Source organism: Glycine max, chromosome 14 (assembly GCF_000004515.6).
Source record: "Glycine max cultivar Williams 82 chromosome 14, Glycine_max_v4.0, whole genome shotgun sequence".
NCBI classification, from domain to species: domain Eukaryota; kingdom Viridiplantae; phylum Streptophyta; class Magnoliopsida; order Fabales; family Fabaceae; genus Glycine; species Glycine max.
In genome coordinates this window covers 8,032,250-8,052,990 of record NC_038250.2, presented here as the reverse complement: position 1 = coordinate 8,052,990, position 20,741 = coordinate 8,032,250, and the positions used below count along the sequence as shown (strand labels likewise).

At 31.3% G+C, this 20,741-nt stretch overlaps 2 protein-coding genes across 2 annotated transcripts; one reads left to right on the top strand and one right to left on the bottom strand.

Annotated features, from left to right (window-relative positions):
* Positions 1 to 11,133: 11,133 nt before the first annotated feature.
* On the bottom strand, positions 11,134 to 15,912 carry LOC100801755 (putative nucleobase-ascorbate transporter 10). Its single transcript, XM_003545296.3, has 14 exons — positions 15,759 to 15,912; positions 15,350 to 15,447; positions 15,092 to 15,268; positions 14,881 to 14,981; positions 14,718 to 14,793; positions 14,560 to 14,619; positions 13,882 to 14,066; positions 13,332 to 13,428; positions 13,058 to 13,144; positions 12,903 to 12,961; positions 12,683 to 12,774; positions 11,936 to 12,013; positions 11,702 to 11,853; positions 11,134 to 11,352 (listed from the first exon to the last, which is right to left on the bottom strand). Exons 1-14 carry the CDS (start codon positions 15,910 to 15,912, stop codon positions 11,134 to 11,136), a joined length of 1,635 nt encoding a protein of 544 aa, XP_003545344.1.
* Positions 15,913 to 18,353: 2,441 nt separating this feature from the next.
* On the top strand, positions 18,354 to 20,171 carry LOC102669116 (uncharacterized). Its single transcript, XM_026127632.1, has one exon. It carries the CDS (start codon positions 18,354 to 18,356, stop codon positions 20,169 to 20,171), a length of 1,818 nt encoding a protein of 605 aa, XP_025983417.1.
* Positions 20,172 to 20,741: the final 570 nt, after the last annotated feature.

Below are 20,741 nucleotides of genomic sequence, written 5' to 3'. Positions count from 1 at the left end.
AATAAATACACTTGAAAGTTACGCAGGAGTCAAATTTAATGCAGAAAGCGAACCACACAAGCCTTGAGAGGACAATGTACAAAAGATAACCATGAGGATGCAAGGGAGTCTAGTACAATTCAGATTCAGAAATGCCGCATAGGTACAATTTGCTCCTAGTGACAAAAACCCACCTCGTCCAAATGGTAGAAAATCCATATAGTACTTACGACACACCTAGGCCCCACTTGAGCTTTGCTCTACCTGTGATTTGGGTGGGGAAAAATATTGTCACATTTGGGTAACATTAGGCTTGGAATCTGATATTATGTATGTAGCTTATTGTATGTATTGTGTACTATGCAATGCATTGAACAGTAAAAAAAAAAACAATTCGTCGGTTGACATGGGAAACGTGATAATAGTATTATGAATAAATCTTGCTTTTCTTAGATTGGTTTCATGCCCTATTTACTATTTAGAATTAATCAATTAAGGGTAGTCACTGACCCTACCACATTGCAAGAAGCCGGTGAACCCTCTCTAAATCTTTTTTATTTTTTCTTGTGTCGATTGACAATGAAATGTGACTTTATGTAAAGATCATAGGGCCACTATATGATTCTGGTCTGACTCCAATTGGTCCCGCCCCTTTTCATAGAATGTGTCCCTTTGCAGGTTTCTAATGCATTCTGCTCTGTTAAGCACTGGGGTTATCCATCTCAATCATAGATCTACCTGTAGAAGGTTCATGTCTAATCCATCATCTTAAATAAACAAACAAACATACACTATTATGTAAATGAAATAATCATGGAATTTAGGAGTTAGGACAGCAATGTTTATCTAATAATGATGAGAACCAAACTGAGAATCTCACTCTAAATCTAAATGGTGTTATCATGCCTATCTTTTCTGCCTTCACTGAATTTGTTATAGTAAATATCTTGGTTTTGAAAGTTTGGAGTATGTCTTTTAGAGACGACAAATATCTTTTGAACTAAGTAAAGCAGTTATAGATTACAAAATTTACTTTCTAAATATTTAATAGAATTGTATACTTAGATATTGAACTAAAATTCTAAATATTTAATATAATTGTAAACTTAAACTCGAGAATACTAATTAAAGTGATTAAAGTAACTGTGATAATTTTGGAGTCTATTTGAGAACACTTTTTTTTTAATGTTGTTATATAAAATAATAAATTTCATATACTATGTGTAATCATTTATAATTTGTCCCAGATGTATGTTAGTATTATGAGACCGTACGATTGGAATGAAGATACTATAGTGTAGGAACTGAATTATAAGTATGATGTGTAAGTAAGAACTAAAAAATGCAAGATATTTAATTTTAATTTACTCTCTACCTTCCAATATGTTGTCATAACACCAGCATAAAGTGTTATAATAATAACATACGACGAAGACCAAATCCAAAATAATTGTACTAGACTAGATTGAAAGGATTTTTTGTACAGTCAAATTAAAAATGAGTCTACATATTAATACCATAAATATATTTTAAACCTAATTTGTTGAAATGGAAAAAAAAATTATATAAATGAAAATCACGTATGGTTACATCCAAAGCACTTATTTTAGAAAAAAAAATCTCATGTTCCATCTGAAAATAAAGTGACAATATGATAGTAAGGCTTAATTAAGTCTCGGGTCTTTAAAATATTTTTTTATTTGATTTTTTTTCCAAATAAGTTTCTTATTAAACATTGTTCTTTACTGAATAGTTCTTTTCTATTTTTCATTTTTTTAATTTCTCCAAATATTATAAATTTTCCTTTTAGTCTTTATACTTTAAGAATTTTTTATTTAGTTCTTCTAAATATGGTGAGATATTCTCATTAATCCTCCTAATTCTCCTTAAGGAGTGCACATATATAAACAACAAAATATATAATTTAACCAAATCTGTTCAAATGGAAAAAATATAGATGAAAAACAGTACTCTTGGTTGCATTCAAAGAACATATTTTTTTTTTAAAAAAAAAAAAACCTGTGTTCACTATAAAAATATAATATAACGATATTATAGTGAGGTTTAATTCAGTTTTTATCTATAAAAATGTATTTTTTTCATTTGATTCTTTTTTTTAAATGAAGTTTTTATAAAACATTTATCTTTACCCTTTGTAGTTTTCGTCTTCTATTTTTTTGTTGAAGGAGTCATCTATTATAGATTTGTGATTTAGTCTTTAAAAAATGTTACAAGTTTTTCATATGATCTTCTTAAATATTACCAATATCTTATTAGGTCTCTAAAAATAGAATACTAAATATTTAGATGAACTAAAAATAAATATAGAAAGAACTATTTAATATTTTTTTTATAAGAGATTCATAAATAAATAAATAAAAACATGATGATAAAAGATGCTTCTAAAGAAAAAGACATAAACCAATCAAAACTCATCCACGCAGATGAGCAGTTCAAATCATCATGTGCTGTGGACTCATATACGTTCCTTCTACTGCTATATAGACTATCAACTAAAAGATAGAGAAATTGAAAAAGAAAGAAAAAGACACTAAAATAATACCCATGACAGAAAGTATCTCATAGACCTTTTCATTTGTTATTATGCAACTAGCAGATACTACTATATCACTGTGCGAGTATGGGGGATTTTCCAGCAGCACAAAGTTTTTGTAACTTTAGTCCCCTTTCATACGGCAAAGTCAAAAATTGCTTATTGCAACAGTGCCTAACCACCGATCGACTAGAAATTCAAAGTCTTGCATGCACCCTTTTTTTCTACTATGCAACTTTCTTTCTCTTTCAAACCCCATCCATGCTACACTACATATCACAGGTGATCAAAGTCAAATAATCTTAAGGTCTAATTTCTACCTATCTATACAAGAGGGTCATAAGGTGGTGTTGTAACTTGGAAGGTTATGAAGAATTCTAAATTTTATATATGTATCGCCCAAAAGGGAATAATAAGTCTACAATATGTGGATAATTGACTCAATTATTATCTACTAAGTGTTGGATGGTTAAGAATTCCACATTGTATGCATGGCCCAAAAGGGTTAATAAGTCTACAACATGTGGCTAATTAGCTCAATTATTATTTACTAAGTGGAATGGTATTAATTAATGAATGAGAAAGCTATTATGAAGCATGGAAATTAATGTAGTGGTTCATATAAATCAAGAGTGACTGAGTGAGTGAGAGTGACTAGTGTATGCAGCAGACGTTGACATAATTTAAAAGTTAAAACTCACTAGTTCTTCTTCAATTTGTCCTTCAAAAACAAAAGTTGAGTCAATGTGAATTCTGAAGCTTCATAGTGGTGATGGTAAAATGCCAACCAACTCTCTCAAAGCGGTAAACTCGCACACGCACTTGTCAGCTAGCTCAGGACCACGAACCACCCTAATGATGTGAATGATTGTTTTTTTCTTTTTTTATTACAATGGTGTAAATGATTTTTTTTTTCTTCAGGTTTTTACTATGGTCTAAAAGATTTAACGCTAGATGAAATTGTAACAACGATATTTGAGTAAATTACATTGAGATCTTGAATTTTGTTTTTAAGATTGCACATGATATATATATATATATAATCGCATATGATATCTTATACTAACTCTCCTTATATATATTTTCTAAAAAAATATCCGTGTAATTTAGTGATGATATTTACATTTTATACACATTTTCATTGTATAATAACTCTGAATAATAAAAACTATAGAATCTTACGGTTTAACATACTCTATATCTTTTCGTTTGCTGAATAAGTTGTACATAAACTTTTTAACATTATATTTATTAGAGATATAGAATATTAATATTATTAGAATTGGCTCTGTAACTCACAATGCATTCATGTAAACTGATTTTTTCATTTTGAGTAAAATCCATCTTTTAGTCTTATTATTTTTTTTTCTATTTTCTCTCTTCTAAACCATGAATTCTAATAATATTTAAATACCTCATATATATATATATATATATATATATATATATATATATATATATATATGATACTATCCGGCCATCTTAAGTTGGAATAAAACGAATGCCATCATAAATATATGAGAAAATTGTTCTAATTTTCCTTCTATTTCATATTTATTAAACAAAATAACTTCTATCACTAAAATCTACCCAAATCCCCTCCTATTTTTAAACATGCTACACTCGAATCCATTTTTTTTCTATTATAAAATATAGACTTAATTATAATATAATTGTTCCCTTAATTATAATTAAAAATTCAATTAAATTTCTCAGTTATTAAAAACATCACAATTGTGTCATTTTCGTAAGCTCCGTTAGTTTATTTGATGAATGTTCTATAAATATTTTTCTTACATAAATTGTATTAACCATCAATGTAAAATTATCTTTTTATGTCCGTTGTATTGATAACGTAAAAATATATATTTACATAAGCTACAAATCTTAATAAAGATATCTTCTTACATCAATTACAAAACGTTCTTATTTTACGTTGATTATATTGACGATCGCACTGCTAGACAACAAAGAATCTATGTCGGTTAAAATCGTAGTTCTACGTCGGGTGTAATTGTATACAGACAACGATTACGACAGTTAAACCTTACTCATCTTTGTAATAAAAGAAGACAACGTCAGGTCCATCCTAGAATATATGGTTCTGTCAATGCATGGTTCTGTCAATATATCTAACATGTAAAGGGTATATTATAGTATTTTTAATAATTAAGAAACTTTTAATAATTCAGAGATTCAATTAAATTTTTATTATAATCAAGAGATCAATAGTACATCAACCCTAAAATACGCAAACATATCTTTATTATAAATTATTTCTTATTGTACAAACACTCTTGATTTATTGAAAACTAAACAAAACTCTTTCTTGTTAATTTATAAATACAGTACAATTAAATTCCTTTATTACAGTAAAAAAAAATTAAAATCATTAATTCTTAGGAGGTGTTTGATAGACAGAAAGTTTTTACTTTAAAGTGATAAACTATAATTTTCATGTTTGATATACAAATTAATAAAAAAAAAGATTGAAAGGAAATTATGATTCCCAAAAATCAATTTTAGATTACTTTCCCATAAAAACATTCTCAAAGAAAGGAAAGAAGAGAAGAAGAGAAGAGAAGAAGAATTCAACTTTTCTTTTTTGATTATATATTTTATATGAATCTTTAACGAGAAACATATTAAAACTAAACAAATGTATCTTATACATTATCGGGAATCATGACCATCAAGAATTAACTTTTCCATTCAATCATGTTTGTTGAGTATAAAAAACTTATTTCCCGCCAAATCCGCCTAAGTGTGGCAAAAGTTTTAGAATAACTTTACAATATTATCTCAAAAAATAAATTATTATTTCATATTTTTTTTCAATTATATAAATTTTTATTAAAACATAATCACACGAATTATTTATAATTAAGATAGAATAAGATATTTTTAAAATCATTTTTAAGAATTAAATAATAAAAAATAAGATCATATTTTTATTGATTTATTTATTAATAATTCACACGATTAAATTTTTATTCAATTATTACAATAATTTTTAAATAATCCTTGTTAGAAATAATATTTATTATGATTTATTTTCTTCTATTATTTTAATATTATCTAAAAATTTGTATCGTTTATATATTAACGATTTCAAATTTGTACTGTTGCCCAGAGATTTTTAATTGTGTAATATACATAAAATAGAAGGGTTTTGGTTGGGTGTAAGTGTATCATATTTATAAAATACAACGAGTTTTAGAGATTTTAGACATCGAAGAAGTGTTATATATGTAAGAAATGTATCATGCCAGACTATGAGCTCCTTCCGGAAAACCTATAATTTTTTTTTAAAAAAAAATGCGTAAACTCTAAGCAATGATGATTGCTATATATAGCTAGGCAGAGGTGTGACCTAGGTATATATTTAGTTAAGCTATTACTTCACGCTGAGTAATTAATTATGATGATAATAATAATAATTAACTTGTTATTATCCCTCGTGATCAGAATAGTCAATATATATAGCTTTGTTTTGATGTTGTACCAAATAAACTGAAACTTTTTTTTAGCCAAATAACATGATTTGATGTTGCTCTAACTCCAGAAGAACATGTAGGATCTAACGCAACTATAAGGCCCTTCACATGAGTTTATTTTTTTTATTGACCACGGTATCCATCACTCAGAGATGTAATACTACTCAAGTGAGGTAAAATCATTATAAATGATAATTTTTTTAATATTTAATATAATTATATACTTAAATTTAAATTTTTTAGTTAAATTTGAAATAATCTTATACTAATTAATTCATGCGCTTGGTGTTCTTCACGTGAATGTTTTTGTTGGCTTTGGGTATTGTGGGAAATATTTTATTATTCCTAGAAAAATAACATGAAAATAAATGTTTATATTTGGTACAAGGCAATAAAAAGCATTTCTAATAAAAAGATTTTTGGAAATGGTAATTTGTGAGGGTAATTTTTTGTGTGTGTGTGATAATTAATACTAGACTCTCATTCTAATCGCTAAAATTGTGAGAAAATGTCATAATAATATTTGGAATTAAAAAAATATCAAATAAATTCTTAAAATTGAAATTTGATAGTCTCGTTAGTATCAGTGGTTAACTTTGTTATGAACTATTTTGATAGTAAGTTGTACATATTATATACTAAAAAATAGTGATCATTTTAATTTCAGGAATTTATTTGTGCTACTATGACAACGTCCCATTGATTTATTATATGTCAGAATTAGTTTTAATAAAATAAAATTTTGTCATTAAAATAAAAAAACAAAACACCAAATTATTTTTTGTTGTGAAAACATCACATTCAGAGACAACAAAAAATTCAAATTGTTGTGTGGCAGTGGCTATATGGGTGAATGCATAAAAAAAAAAGAAGCCGTGGGTGTCAAGTGTCAATAGAAAGGGGAATAGATGTTTCTCTCAGGTGTCAACCAACGACTACTTATATAAGAGAATACCATAAAAATATGTTAATATTCACATTCTGTTGCAAATATAAGTGAGAAGTGCTATATATGGTGCAAATTAAAGCACTTTTTCATAAAAGTTATGTCTCCTAATTAATAATATATTTTTCCAGTAAAAGTAATCTTCATAAATATTTATAAATGACATAGCAAATATAACAATATTACCGACTATTATCCATTAAAAATAAAGAAATTTTGCATGAAAACATAGTAGAGTGCATTTGCTAGGGTGTTGCTGATATGCTTAGCCTTTTAAAAGTGGCATACAAAATTAATAGGTTAGTCATTATTTAGTCCTGTATTCTTGGTTTAAATAGTTTCTAACCATCATCGAGTGCTTGGTGAATTGGTCACTATTAATATATCTCATGTTTTAGAACATAGTCAAACTTATCAAATAATATAGTAATGTAAAATTGAATGACAATGTATAAAAAATGTTTAATTATTTATTTGATTTCTATACCAATATAATCTATACATTTTAGTTTCTATAATTAAAACTACATATTTTAGTCTATATACAAAGCAAAATCTCTATGTTTTAATTTTTGCTGTCGAATATCATTTAATATCGTTAACTATGAAATAACATGGTGCCCCTAACATAGCGTTGGCATGTCTACGCTTATGTTATTATTTTTGTTTTACTCCTTATATTTATACAATTTTTATGTTTTAGTTCATATATTTATACAATTTTTATGTTTTAGTTTTTTTTATACAAGTATCTTTATATTTTTTTAATTCCTATCAAAACATTTTCCCTCTCTTCTTCCTACTCCTTTTTTTAATCGGCAAAATTCAAATGTATATTATTGGGTATCAGAAGTACCAAACAGAAAACGAAAGGTGTAAATAGTTTGTTCTCTCATGAGTTTGGTTTATGTCTCTCCGTGGCTTTTGTTGATCTCTTTTTTGGTTTAATAATTTCTTGGCTTGTTGGTTGCTGAATTCCGTTTAAGTGATGTAAACCTAATTGGTACTTATTACACAATTCCTTTTCCTTTGCAACAGCCATGCATCCTCTTTTGATTAAAAAAAATTGAGATGTCGAACTAATTAAATAATGAGTCAACCAATAATTAGATAATTAATTACAAAACCTAGTTTAATTTTAATACCATGTGAGTATAAACAAATTCTACACAGTCAATCAATTATATATAATTCATTATGGATATAATTATATTTTTAAATAATATTCTTAAAATTAGCAGTTTTTATTATACATAAAAGTATTAGATAACCGTATAAATACATTTAAACTGTAAGTGCATTGTAGGTAGATTCTATAACATGTCTTTACACTATTAAAGCGTAAAAATTCAAATCCTATACATAAAAAGCCTCATTGTATAGGTATATATAAAAATTAAAGTGCCGAAAAAACCACTCAACAACAAGAAGTAAATATTTTTCGGTTCGAAGGGCCACTTATGGCATGAAAAGAGGTTTCAAATTATCATTTATAAGACCATAGGAAAAAGGTTACATTATTTTGAAAATGAAATAACAGCTAAGGGAGAACTTGAAATTCCAAAACCATTCTTTTAAAATGAAATTGTAACCACGAATGCATGGGTGTTCATAATAATAGTGTTAAAAATTAGTTGAATATGTACATGAATGATGGAGGCAGAACACAAGTAGCTGTAAGTGAGTGTGTGTGAGAGAGAGAGAGGCAATAGCAACAGAACGAAGAGCACTAGCTGTAGCTGCGTATGATTCAGAAAGGAAAGCGAAGATCCAGTTACCACTGGCCATGTTTTTCGGGTGATATTCTGTAGCCAATGTTTCAATCTCTCACACAGTGTTGCATTACATTACATTATATTGCATGTCAGCAACATATATTAAGGCCAGATGTGATCGTATCACCCTATAATCCCTAGTTATGATCTGCTGATGAGACTTCTTTCCCATCATCACAAGATACTTGTACTTGTGTGACTGGTTATCACCATTCCACGCACTACTTTCCTGTATATTTATGGCCTTATACAATTTCACCTTACATGTTATAATCTGTACATATGGTAAGAATTAGATTTATATTTTATAAGAATGAAAGTTGAATTCTCACTATTGATATAAAGGCTTTATTATAGAATTTTTAGTATCATAGAATTTCACTTGTTACAATTAATCCATATGATGAAGATTGAGTTCATATATTATAAGGATGTAAGTTAGAATTTTCTTTTTGATATAATTTTTTTATCTATTAGTTGTTAAAATATTAATTTTATGAATAGAATAAATCGAATATGTGACATTCTTCTCTTATACTTCTCTTTTTATCATTTAACTCATTTTATATTTTTTTTAGATCTTATTGACACATAATCTATATGTATCTATATATGTGAGTATTGTTTGAATTTTGAAGTTTATCTTTGATGTTTGTGATATCTTAAAACTTAATTTATCTAAATTTTCTTTTAACCAATAAACAAAATAATTACACTTCATTTAAATTATGTTTATCTCTTTTTTTTTTTTTTGAAAGACCAAAACAATTTTATTAAGACATAAGTAGTTCAAATCAAATAAAGCACCACACGTGCCTTATTTGTTATCACCCAAAAGTACAAAGTACATGCAACACCCTTTATAAAACAGCAGTGCATAAAACAACCCCCCCTTCTCGCATAAACGAAAATTCCCAATCATAAAACAATCCCCCTCGTCACTTAAATTATGTTTATCTTTAATACAATTTTTTATTAAGCTATACTAATATTTTATTACATGAATTGTTGAGATAAACTCAATTTTCATTAGAACAACAAAATAAAACTGCGTAAATTTTGTCACATATGTTTGGTCTTTAGTCTTTGAAAAGTCAACCTTCAAATTTTAGCTGTATGTGTATTCGGGTAAGAAAGGAAGTCGTGTTTACAAATCTACAACATTTCTTATTTTCAAGGTGTTTGTGGATTTTTAGATTTTGAGTTTTAAAAGGCAAATTTTAAAATAGAACATGTTCTATTGAAATGGAACTCAAATGCTATGTCCCCTTACCAAAAAAAGAAATGGATCTAAATGAATTAATTTTTAATTCTATTTCCAAAAATTATCATAGTTTAAGGGTTAGATTTTTAGATTTTCCCTCAATTTATTTTTAATAAACGCATTCTACCATTATCATATTTGTTTGTTACTATTACTATTTACTAGTGTCGTCATTATTATTATCATTAATTACCATTGTCTTTTACTTATTTATATTTATAATTTTACTGTAAAATAATTAATTTAAATATAAAATCAATTACTACAAACAACTTCATTCTTGGAAACGATTCTCCTAGACAGTTCAAATGAATGAATAGTTTTAAAAGCACACGTACTAAAGGTCTATTGTAATTTGTATCTTGTAGGCAACTTGGGCCAGTATCTTGAAATTTTTTAATTCATTTTGCAGGAACGAATTTTGCTTCGGTTAAGATGACAAACAGATTCAGAATACTACTAAAATAAATAAAAGGTTAAATTAGTTTTTTATTCTAATTTTTTATTTAGATTTAATTTGATTTTCTAATTTTTTTATTTAATTTGATCCTTTAATTTTTAAAATTTATTTAATATGATTCTTTAGTCTTTTTTTCTTCAATTTAATCCTTTAAATTTAAAGTCAATTTTTTTTAAAAAAATATGACGGCTTAAAATGATTTAGTGACGATTTTGATTCATCACAAAATATGATTTCTGACCATTTAAGTTAAAGGAATAAATTAAATCTTAAAAATAAATAAAGAATTAAAAAATTAATTTAACCTAAATATCTTCAACGAAATTAAAAATAAAATGTACAAAACCACCAAATGTTAGAGCATGAAGCAAAGCATCATAAATAAGTCGAGTTAATAGCAATTGAACCTTGCATACCAATTGCCCCATATATAGCCTTCATTTGCTATACTAACAAATGCAAAAATATTAAGTGGCTTTTACTTCTTTGATTCCATTAGCTCCAAACATATCATCACTGTGAAACCACATTATAAGAATCCACGTGGAAACCTTGTGACAATAAAATTGAATATAAAGAAAAAGTGAGGAACCACAATTGCATTAATCACGGAAATAGAATAGCCAATAGCAAAACATATTATAAGGTGGTGTCTGCCTTAAATGGGTGGAAAAAACTTATCAAGTTTGCACGGTAAAGAATAGAATTCATCATTCTTAACACATGAGCTGTACAAGCTGAACCTTTCCCACCACTGCAAACCGATGGCTTTACGTGCCGCATCATCTTCACGGGACAGTGTGACATCCAAAACGAAAGCAACCAAGGCAGCAACTGTTGTGTGGGACATGAAGATCACAGTCACAACATCATTGAACTGCACACTCATTCAAATAATGAAATCAATATTATTAATCACTCACTAAGGAAGTGGGAAGTATGTCACATGGCATAAATGAAATTTGTTTTAATTATTCATTCGGTTCTTATACTTGTACAATTTTTACGTTTCAGTCCATACAAATTTCCTTATTAGTCGGTTTTGGTTCTCATACATACATATTTTAGTCTGTTCTAGTCCCTATCATCCAAAATTGTAGGAACTAAAACGGATTAAAAAATGTGTAGGACTACTAGAATGAAGATTGTGCTAGTGTATAGATCAAAATGAATAATCACGACTAACCACGAAATTTCAATGATAGTTTTGGTTAAAGATATCTCACCCATCTAGGAACTCCATGATGTTGCTTCACATGATAATATTCTGTGAAATATTGTGGTATGGAGAGGCCTAGGAAGAATGAGAAGCCCAACACAAATTTGGTTCTGAAATTGTTGAGGTTACAGAATTGGAGAAAACCAAGACCCGCAGAAGCTACACATCCCAAAATAGTAACCAACACTGTTAAGTCCTATCTATATGCAAACACAAAGACTATTAATTAGAGGGAACTTACACACATAGCCGAATAACACACAATATAATGCTGCTATAATTGGCATAGGTACTGAAGCAAAAAATGCTCCAAATTTGCCTGGTTGAAGAAAAAATAACAAGCATACAGCATGAGATATCATGTCATTTAATAAATAGAATAACAAAGCAAGGGAAGCATAAGAAGATCGATACTTGAATTTAATTTATTAATAAAAGAAAAGAAATTCATTTGTTCATGAAAATAGTTTCTTATCCTATCATATTAGACAAACTATTTTTGGCCATATCACTGTTCCATGTTGGATCTACCCATATAAACTATTTTTGGCCATATCACTGTTCCATGTTGGATCTCCAAAACTATATACTACCAAGACTCTGAAATTATAAATAGTATAGAGTATTTACAGCCTACAGTGGTTCATGAACAATAGTTTCTAATCAACAACAAAATTTTATCTCATTAAGTGAGATCGGCTATATACATCACACAACACCACTTGGCATAGGTGAAATCAACAATAGTTTTTAATCATTGGCCAAAAATGCAAGAAAGAAAATCATTGGTTCATCAACATTAGTTTCTCATCTTATCATATTAGAGAGACTAACTTAACCCTAAAATCTAACTCAAGGTGAAAGTTACACCTTTCTCGTATACCACTATTGTTGGGCATATTACAACTCTATGTAGGATCTCCAACACTAGAATACTACCAAGACACTGATATTATGAATAGTATAAGATCATATTGGTCTACCATACCAAATATAGAGAAGAAAATCATAAAACCAGATGATATTTGGACGACTCTTCGGCTTCCTGCTTTTGTCAATGCCAACAAACCTGCATTTTCCCTGTGAAATAGAAGTAAAGCATAAGCAGAAAAATACAGGGGAAAGAGAGTTCCAAGGTAAGATAGCAACCCTGTAATGTAAACCAACTATAAAATTGAGACCTCTAGGAAAAATTTGCCTGAACTTACACTGATGCCGTACATCCAGTTATAGAACCAAACATGCCATTGAGCAAAGTACTTACTCCCTAAAATCACAATAACAACGACACAAGTAAAATGGCCTCACAATCTTTTATGTACACAAGAGTCAAGGGAGACTTGCAAAGTTTGGTGAATCCTACCATCCATCCAGCTCCACGGCTGATAACAGATGGTGGCACTGGTGTGGCACTTCCATATCTTGCCACGGCATAACATGTACCAGTATACTGCATATAAATGTATATCCAAAAATGTTATGTTTCAAGGCAAACAAATAGTGAGCACAAGATGAATATCTAACTGATTTTTCAGTTTTACATGGTTTTCTTTAAGAAAAACTATTGACTAGTTACTGCAGTTTCATTATGATTGAGAGACATGGGATTCTATTAAGAGGTATAGTGTAAGGCCTACCTCAAAAAGAGAAACAAAAGAAGCAGCCATCATAGCAAAAGCCTCCCCAGCATTGAAAGTAGGAGACCCCCATGGGAAGAAGCGAGGAAAATACACCCTGCGTAAATGGTGAACTTTAAGCCCATCTGCTTAAACCCCTAAAGGCTTATATACATGTAGATGTAGAACAAATAAAAAAAGAGCAAGAGTGGTAGTAGGACTCGTAAGGTTATGTTATATGAACAATTCATAACCTCAGATCAATCAATTGAATATTGATTAAATATGAAATCGATCGAACACTACTTGAAATCCACTGTTTGGAAATGAAATCGTCCAAATGTTCCTAGAAATTCTTGCTATAGGCAAAATCATTAAGCATTTTTGCACAACTAAATTTTCATACATACATACATACAACACATTTGTTGTTCATGTGGCCCTATCTTCACATTTCTTAATCTCAAACTTTCTACAATTTTCCTTACAACAGAGAATCATGTTAACCTTTAAAAGCATTAAAATGATAGATCATTAATTGAGAAAAAAACCAGTGTTGAGTTAATCTTACCATGGAGCGGCACTCATAAGTCCAGCACGATCAGTGCGGCAACTATTCTGTGTACTTTCTGGCTTGTGGTTATACAGAGTGCATGAAGTTAGAAACAGTGCAAATAACCATGCACTTGAAACAGTGAATAGCACTGAATACCGGTCAAATATAGGCTTCTTGGTGCCAATATAACGATTAAGATACTGCAGAAGCATAGAACACCATCAAACACTTGCACAAAAGTTAAAGAAGAAAAATCAAATTGGCTTAAATTTATTACTGTCCTATTTTACATTTTTTAAATTCTTTCTATAAATTTAATATATCATCACACAACAACTCTGCTAGTCTACTTCATTTGATAGATGTATTAGAGCTGTTCAGATGAACTTTTTCGTAAGCACTTACAGACAAAAAAAACATGAAGAAAAAATGAAATAGATTTCTCCCATATGTTAAAATTAGTTTATACAGGAGTTAAAATCAGCTTATTTCATTTTTCTTTCTTGTGGAAAAGCTTATATATCCAAACAGGGCCTTAGCAACTTCTACCAAAAAATAGGCCTAATTGCCTAGCACTTGCACCAAATTGTTCTTATTGGTAAATATGTATACAAATCTTTGATTGGTTGGCCCACCAAGATCAAGAAGAATAATGCAACCAGAGCTACAACTATTACAAGGCTAATTACTTGCCTGCGAGATGAAAATAAAGATAATTAGTGCCGGTAGCCCAACTTCAACACATTTTGCCAACTGCAACGATCAAGAAGGGGGGATATAAAGCTGTTGTCAATTCAAAACTTGCAGAAAGCTAACTGAATGGAACATATGGAACTAGGAATCACAAATACCATGGGGAAACCAAGACGATAGAGACCGAGTCCAGTGAAAGTTACATAAGGGGCTACACAGAGTGGACTAAGAAACCTGAGACAATTTAAGTAGTTAAGAAGATAAAATAGTTATTGAAGAAGTTTATCAGCTGATGAAACAAGCCATGAAAATCAAACCAACCTAACAGCATTCCTCCATAAACCGAAAAATCCCAAAGTCATCTGGAAACATGAAGTTATGATCAAGGCACCTTGAATCCCTCTCATTATCTGAGTAAACCTCTAGAAAAGTCAAGCATATTATGGGCTACGTCAGCAAATATCACAAACAGAAAATGAAATGTTCTCTAACATGTAGCGAAAAGATATGAAGCAAAAATAGTTCCATTGACCTCATAGGGATCTGTGTATGAATTATATCTGCTGGCTTGAATAATAGACATTATAGGTATTATGTAAGTGTATGAACCAACAACTACAATTGGAAGTCGAGTTCCGAATAAAGATTGAAGAAATGTGCTTATTCCAGAAACAAACATAAGTGTCTGAATCACTCTAGCCTTCTCAGCCTACATTGAATCAAAGCATTTAGTTTCTATTTATAACATTTAAAACCTCAAAAGCAAACAAAAACTGGAAAAAGTGCTTACATTTCCTCCACCCATTTGAGGAACAAGTATAGTAGGAATCAGAACGGTAATGCCAAGAGTCAGAAGGTAATGCTGAAACCCCAATAGCAGTGCTTCTCCTGCATCATGATGAAACATTCAATTAATCATATAGTCTCTCTGGTCTGTATTATTTTAATAAAAATTCTTCCTTTCAGATCTTCCAAAAGCAAAATGTGACATATCAAAATTTCCTGAACAAACTTGGAATCCTTGTCACACAAGCTACAACATGTAATTAACTAGTAACGCATGATACATAAACACATTAACATTGTAATGATATGTTAGCATTTGTGTTCTAAATTTCAACAAATTACTAAATTTAGAATCAATAATAATTCACATTATCATCATTACTATTATTATAAGTAAAGAACAGTGTACGAACGCCATGGAGGAGGACTCTTGATGCAATATTGAACTCCAGGTAATTGCTCTTGCACAGCATGTGGCTTCACCTCCTCCACTTTTTTGGCGCCACCCCCAGAGTTGTTGTCAGGGGCACTGCTTGCGTTGTTGCATGCAGCATTTTCTTGAGCCATCTTTTGCAGGCATCAAATTAGAAGAAACGTTGAAAACGACTGATCAATTTTCTAATTTAAAGAGAATTGTATTAATTTCAATTGAATGGCCAAATAATTGAAGATTTGGTTTTTATCAGTTGCACATTGGGATTATACACCATTATTTCTACTAATTAATCACATAAAACGGTCTAGTACATTAATACGTTAATTAATTACAATGCTATTCATTTCTGAAGTTTTCAAAACCGGTCATTTATTTTATACGACCAATAAGATATGGCAGAACAGTGGAAGAAAGTTACAATGTTTTTACTATCTGTCAAAAACACACACTCACCAACAAAAGTAAATCCAGTTGGTAAGGATCAATCCATATTCCACAAGGACATGGGTTCTCCGATGTCAATGTGAGAACTTTGTTGGTAGACTATCTTTACGTATAAACCGTCTGTGAGCCTTGAGGCATGCCTTGACCCTGGTGAGAAATCCAACTCACCTAAATTTTATCCCATAAAAAAAACATGCACACTGCCAAAAAAATTTAACGGGAAATGGACAAATGGTGGGTTCAAAAATAGATTTAAATCTCGTTATTATGGTTGACATGAAGAGAGTATCTAGAACTTTTCATATTCTTGTGTTGTCTTGTCAGAATGTAGTGGCTTGAGGTTGTCGGGATGGAAAATGTTTGAAGGTAATGTTGATTATATCAAAGGCGTAAAAAACATGAAATTTGATGAATGTACAAAGATGGCTTTGGAAAGATAAAAACTGCCTGCATTGAAAATTTTCCTCTGCATCAATTAACAGAACCAGGAAGTAAAATGAGCAAGAGCTTAAACTTTTGTGACATTTTAGACCTACATAATTAAGATAAACAACTATACATCGGAGTTGTTCTTTAGAACAACTCCAACAGCACTGCTAATCTCAGTTGCTTAAAATTAAGAATCAGTGCTTAGTTACAATTGGAGTAAGTTTTTTTTTTTTTTCAGATACCATTGGAGTAAGTTATGTGGCATTGCTTATACAAGCAACATTCAGTAATGTTGCTTAACTATGTTCTTTAAAAAAAAATTATAGTTTCAGCATAGGCCAGAATCATTGAAAAAAAAAGGAAAAATAACGGATCATTTTTACAGAATCAAGCTCATACAAATTGATTTAGGACTACAATTGCTCAACGAGAAAATAAAAGAAAACAATCACTAAGAGGCCAATGCAGAATCATTCGAGGACTACCAGGCACAAGGGTCTCTACACTAAATAAATGGAAGTTTCTGGAGAGGTTATGAATTCCACAAAGATCAAGTGAACGAATTTACAAATAAATGTGTGTGGTTTCTTGAATCGAAAGTGTTTTGTAAGTAAGTATTTAATTATTGATGTTAACTTTCTATATGAAATATTCCAGTTAAAAAGATGATACACAACAGGCTCCACCACCCCCCTCCATAAAAAAAATTGAAGATAATACACATCTTGAGGTGTATTTTTATGTCTTTCGACATAAGTTGCCCTTGTAGCCTTTTTTTTCAAGTCATAAATATTCGTTGTGACAATATTTTCTTAAACATAATATTGGATTACATAAATTTGTGAGTTTCTTCTTTTTTTTAAGTATATTTTATTTTTATTCTTTTCAAGCTGTTTCACTCTTCTACCTGCGTGATGTAATGGGGCTTTGCATCCCTCGTAACCCTCCCTCTTAGTTGGCTATTGCTTCCCAGTTGCTTCTGGCACTCCCTTTTTGCCTTCGAGAATATAAAATTACATTCTGAAATGCACTCCCTTTTTTGGTTTCCAGAATGTCCAATCCAGGAGGTAAAAAAACATTTGGAAAAAAGTGCAAGAAGTAACTTGGGAAGTGCAAAAAGCTATGAAGCATCGACACCCCAGCCCTTTGTCGTGTCCGGGTGTCCGACACGATGCCCGTACGACAGGTGTCCACATTCTAATATTTTGGACACCGACACCGACACGATGCCCGTACGACAGGTATCCGTATTCGTGTCGTGTCCGGTGTCCGTGTTAATGTCAATGCTTTATAGGCAAGAAGCAAAAGTCCTCTCAGTTTTGTTTGTTTTGAGCCATGAGCCCGTTTATCACGACAACATCTTAGCGGAAGCTTGTTAATCAGTTAGAAATCTGTTCAGTAGTTAGTTAGTTAGGTAAAAAGATGTTAGAGTTAGTTTCCTAATGTAACTAACTGAACTACTCAAAGCGCTTATCTTTCCTCTGCAACTCTGCAAGGATATAAATGCATAATAAATGCAGCAATAAAGAGCTCATGCAGTATTTGGTCATCTTTACGTGTTTTACGCATTTTACTACATTTTCTCTCTCTATGGCATGATACGCTTGTTAATATGGTATCAGAGCTCTTCTTGTGAAGAGTTTTGCTGTGTCACCATTTTCACGCTCACGTTTTTGCTCTTTTTCATCGTTTTCTCACCATGAACGAGTTACTACTGAACTCGGAAAGCTATCTCTATCTCCACCCAAGTGAGAACCCAGCTGTTGCACTAGTTTCTCCAGCTTTAGATTCCAGCAATTACCATTCATGGAGTAGGTCCATGATAACGACATTGAGCGCCAAGAACAAAGTAGAATTCGTAAATGGAAAAGCACCCGAGCCACTGAAGACCGATAGAACATACGGGGCGTGGAGTCGCTGCAACAACATGGTGGTATCCTGGTTAGTTCATTCAGTGTCCATCTCCATTAGACAAAGTGTCTTATGGATGGACAAAGCGGAAGAAATTTGGAATGACTTGAAGTCTCGATACGCACAAGGGGATCTTCTAAGAGTTTCTGAACTCCAACAAGAAGCTTCATCCATCAAGCAAGGATCTCTTTCGGTTACGGAGTATTTTACAAAGCTACGAGTCATATGGGACAAGATCGAAAACTTCAGACCCAATCCCATATGTTCATGCACTGTCAAGTGTACTTGCTTAGTGCTCACCACCATAGCTCAACGAAAACGAGAAGATCGAGCCATGCAGTTCCTGCGAGGGTTGAACGAACAGTATAGCAATATACGATCTCATGTATTACTCATGGACCTAATACCTACAATACCGAAAATCTTCTCGTACGTGGCACAGCAGGAAAGACAACTTACAGGTAACAACTCTTTATCAAGCTTTAATCTTGAAACTAAAGAAGGACCTTCCATTAATGCTGTCAAAAGTGTTTGTGAATTCTGTGGATGCATTGGCCATAATGAAAGTGTTTGTTATAAGAAGCACGGAGTACCTCCGAATTACGATGGGAAAGGGAAAGGATACAACACAAGAAAGACATGTACTTACTGCGAGAAACTTGGACACACAATAGATGTTTGCTACAAGAAACACGGGTATCCCCCAGGATTCAAATTCAACAATGGCAAAACAATAGCTAACAATGTAGTGGCAGTAGAAGAAAAAGCCACAGATGACCAGATACTACCCCAAGAATCCCAAGAACTGGTTCGTTTCTCACCTGAGCAATACAAGGCACTGCTAGCTTTAATACAACAGCCATCGGCCGAAAACTCAGCATCCATCAAGCCACAGGTCGCTTCTATTTCATCTTGTTCCAATAACGATGCAACAGGTATAATTCTGTCTTGCGAAAAAGCCAATTCTACCTCCTGGATCTTAGATTCAGGAGCCACTGATCATGTTTCCTCCTCCCTAACAAACTTTCACTCATATCATCAAATTAATCCCATCACAGTTAAATTACCAAATGGTCACCTTGTCTATGCTACCCACTTAGGCACAGTGCAACTTTCTACATTCATTACACTAATTGATGTCTTATACGTACCTTCTTTTACTTTCAACTTAATATCTATATCAAAGCTTGTGTTCTCTACTAACTGCAAATTAATATATTCATCAAATATTTGTATTTTACAGGATACCAATACCAAGGTGAGGATTGGTACAACTAACGTGAGTCGCGATCTCTATCAATTCACCCCCGAAGCATCAAAATCACACACCATATGTTCCACTATTACACACCCAAAATGTAAAGTCCTTCCTATAAATCTGTGGCACTTTCGTATGGATCATCCTTCCCTCGAAAGATTACAAGCCATGCAGTCCTATTATCGATTTTTGAACAACAACAAAAACTTCATATGCAATACATGCCATTATGCAAAGCATAAGAGATTACCTTTCTCTTCTAGCATCTCTCATGCATCAAATAAATTTGAGCTTTTACATATCGATATTTGGGGGCCGTGCTCCAAAACATCCATGCATGGGCACTGATATTTCTTAACCATCATAGATGACTTCTCCCGATATACATGGACTCATCTCATGCACACAAAAGCCGAAACACGTAAAATCATTACTGATTTCATTGCATATGTTGAAACTCAATTTGATAGTAAAGTTAAAATTTTAAGAAGCGATAATGGAGTTGAATTTCTCATGCATGATTTCTATGCTCGAAAAGGTATATTCCATCAAACTACTTGTGTCGAAACGCTCGAGCAAAATGGCATTGCAGAAAGAAAGCATCAACATCTCTTGAATGTCACACGAGCACTCTTATATCAAGCACAGCTTCCACTTAATTTCTGGTGTTTTGCATTGCTTCATGCTGCATACCTCATAAATTGTATTCCTACCCCTTTTTTGAAAGACAAATCTCCTTATGAAAAACTATATGCGACACCCTGTGATATCTCTAATCTTCGCGTTTTTGGGTGCTTATGTTACGTTAGTACTCTCCAGAATCATAGACAGAAGCTTGATCCTTGAGCTCATCCTTGCATATTTCTTGGTTTTAAACCACATACAAAAGGGTATCTCGTTTATAATCTTCATTCTCAT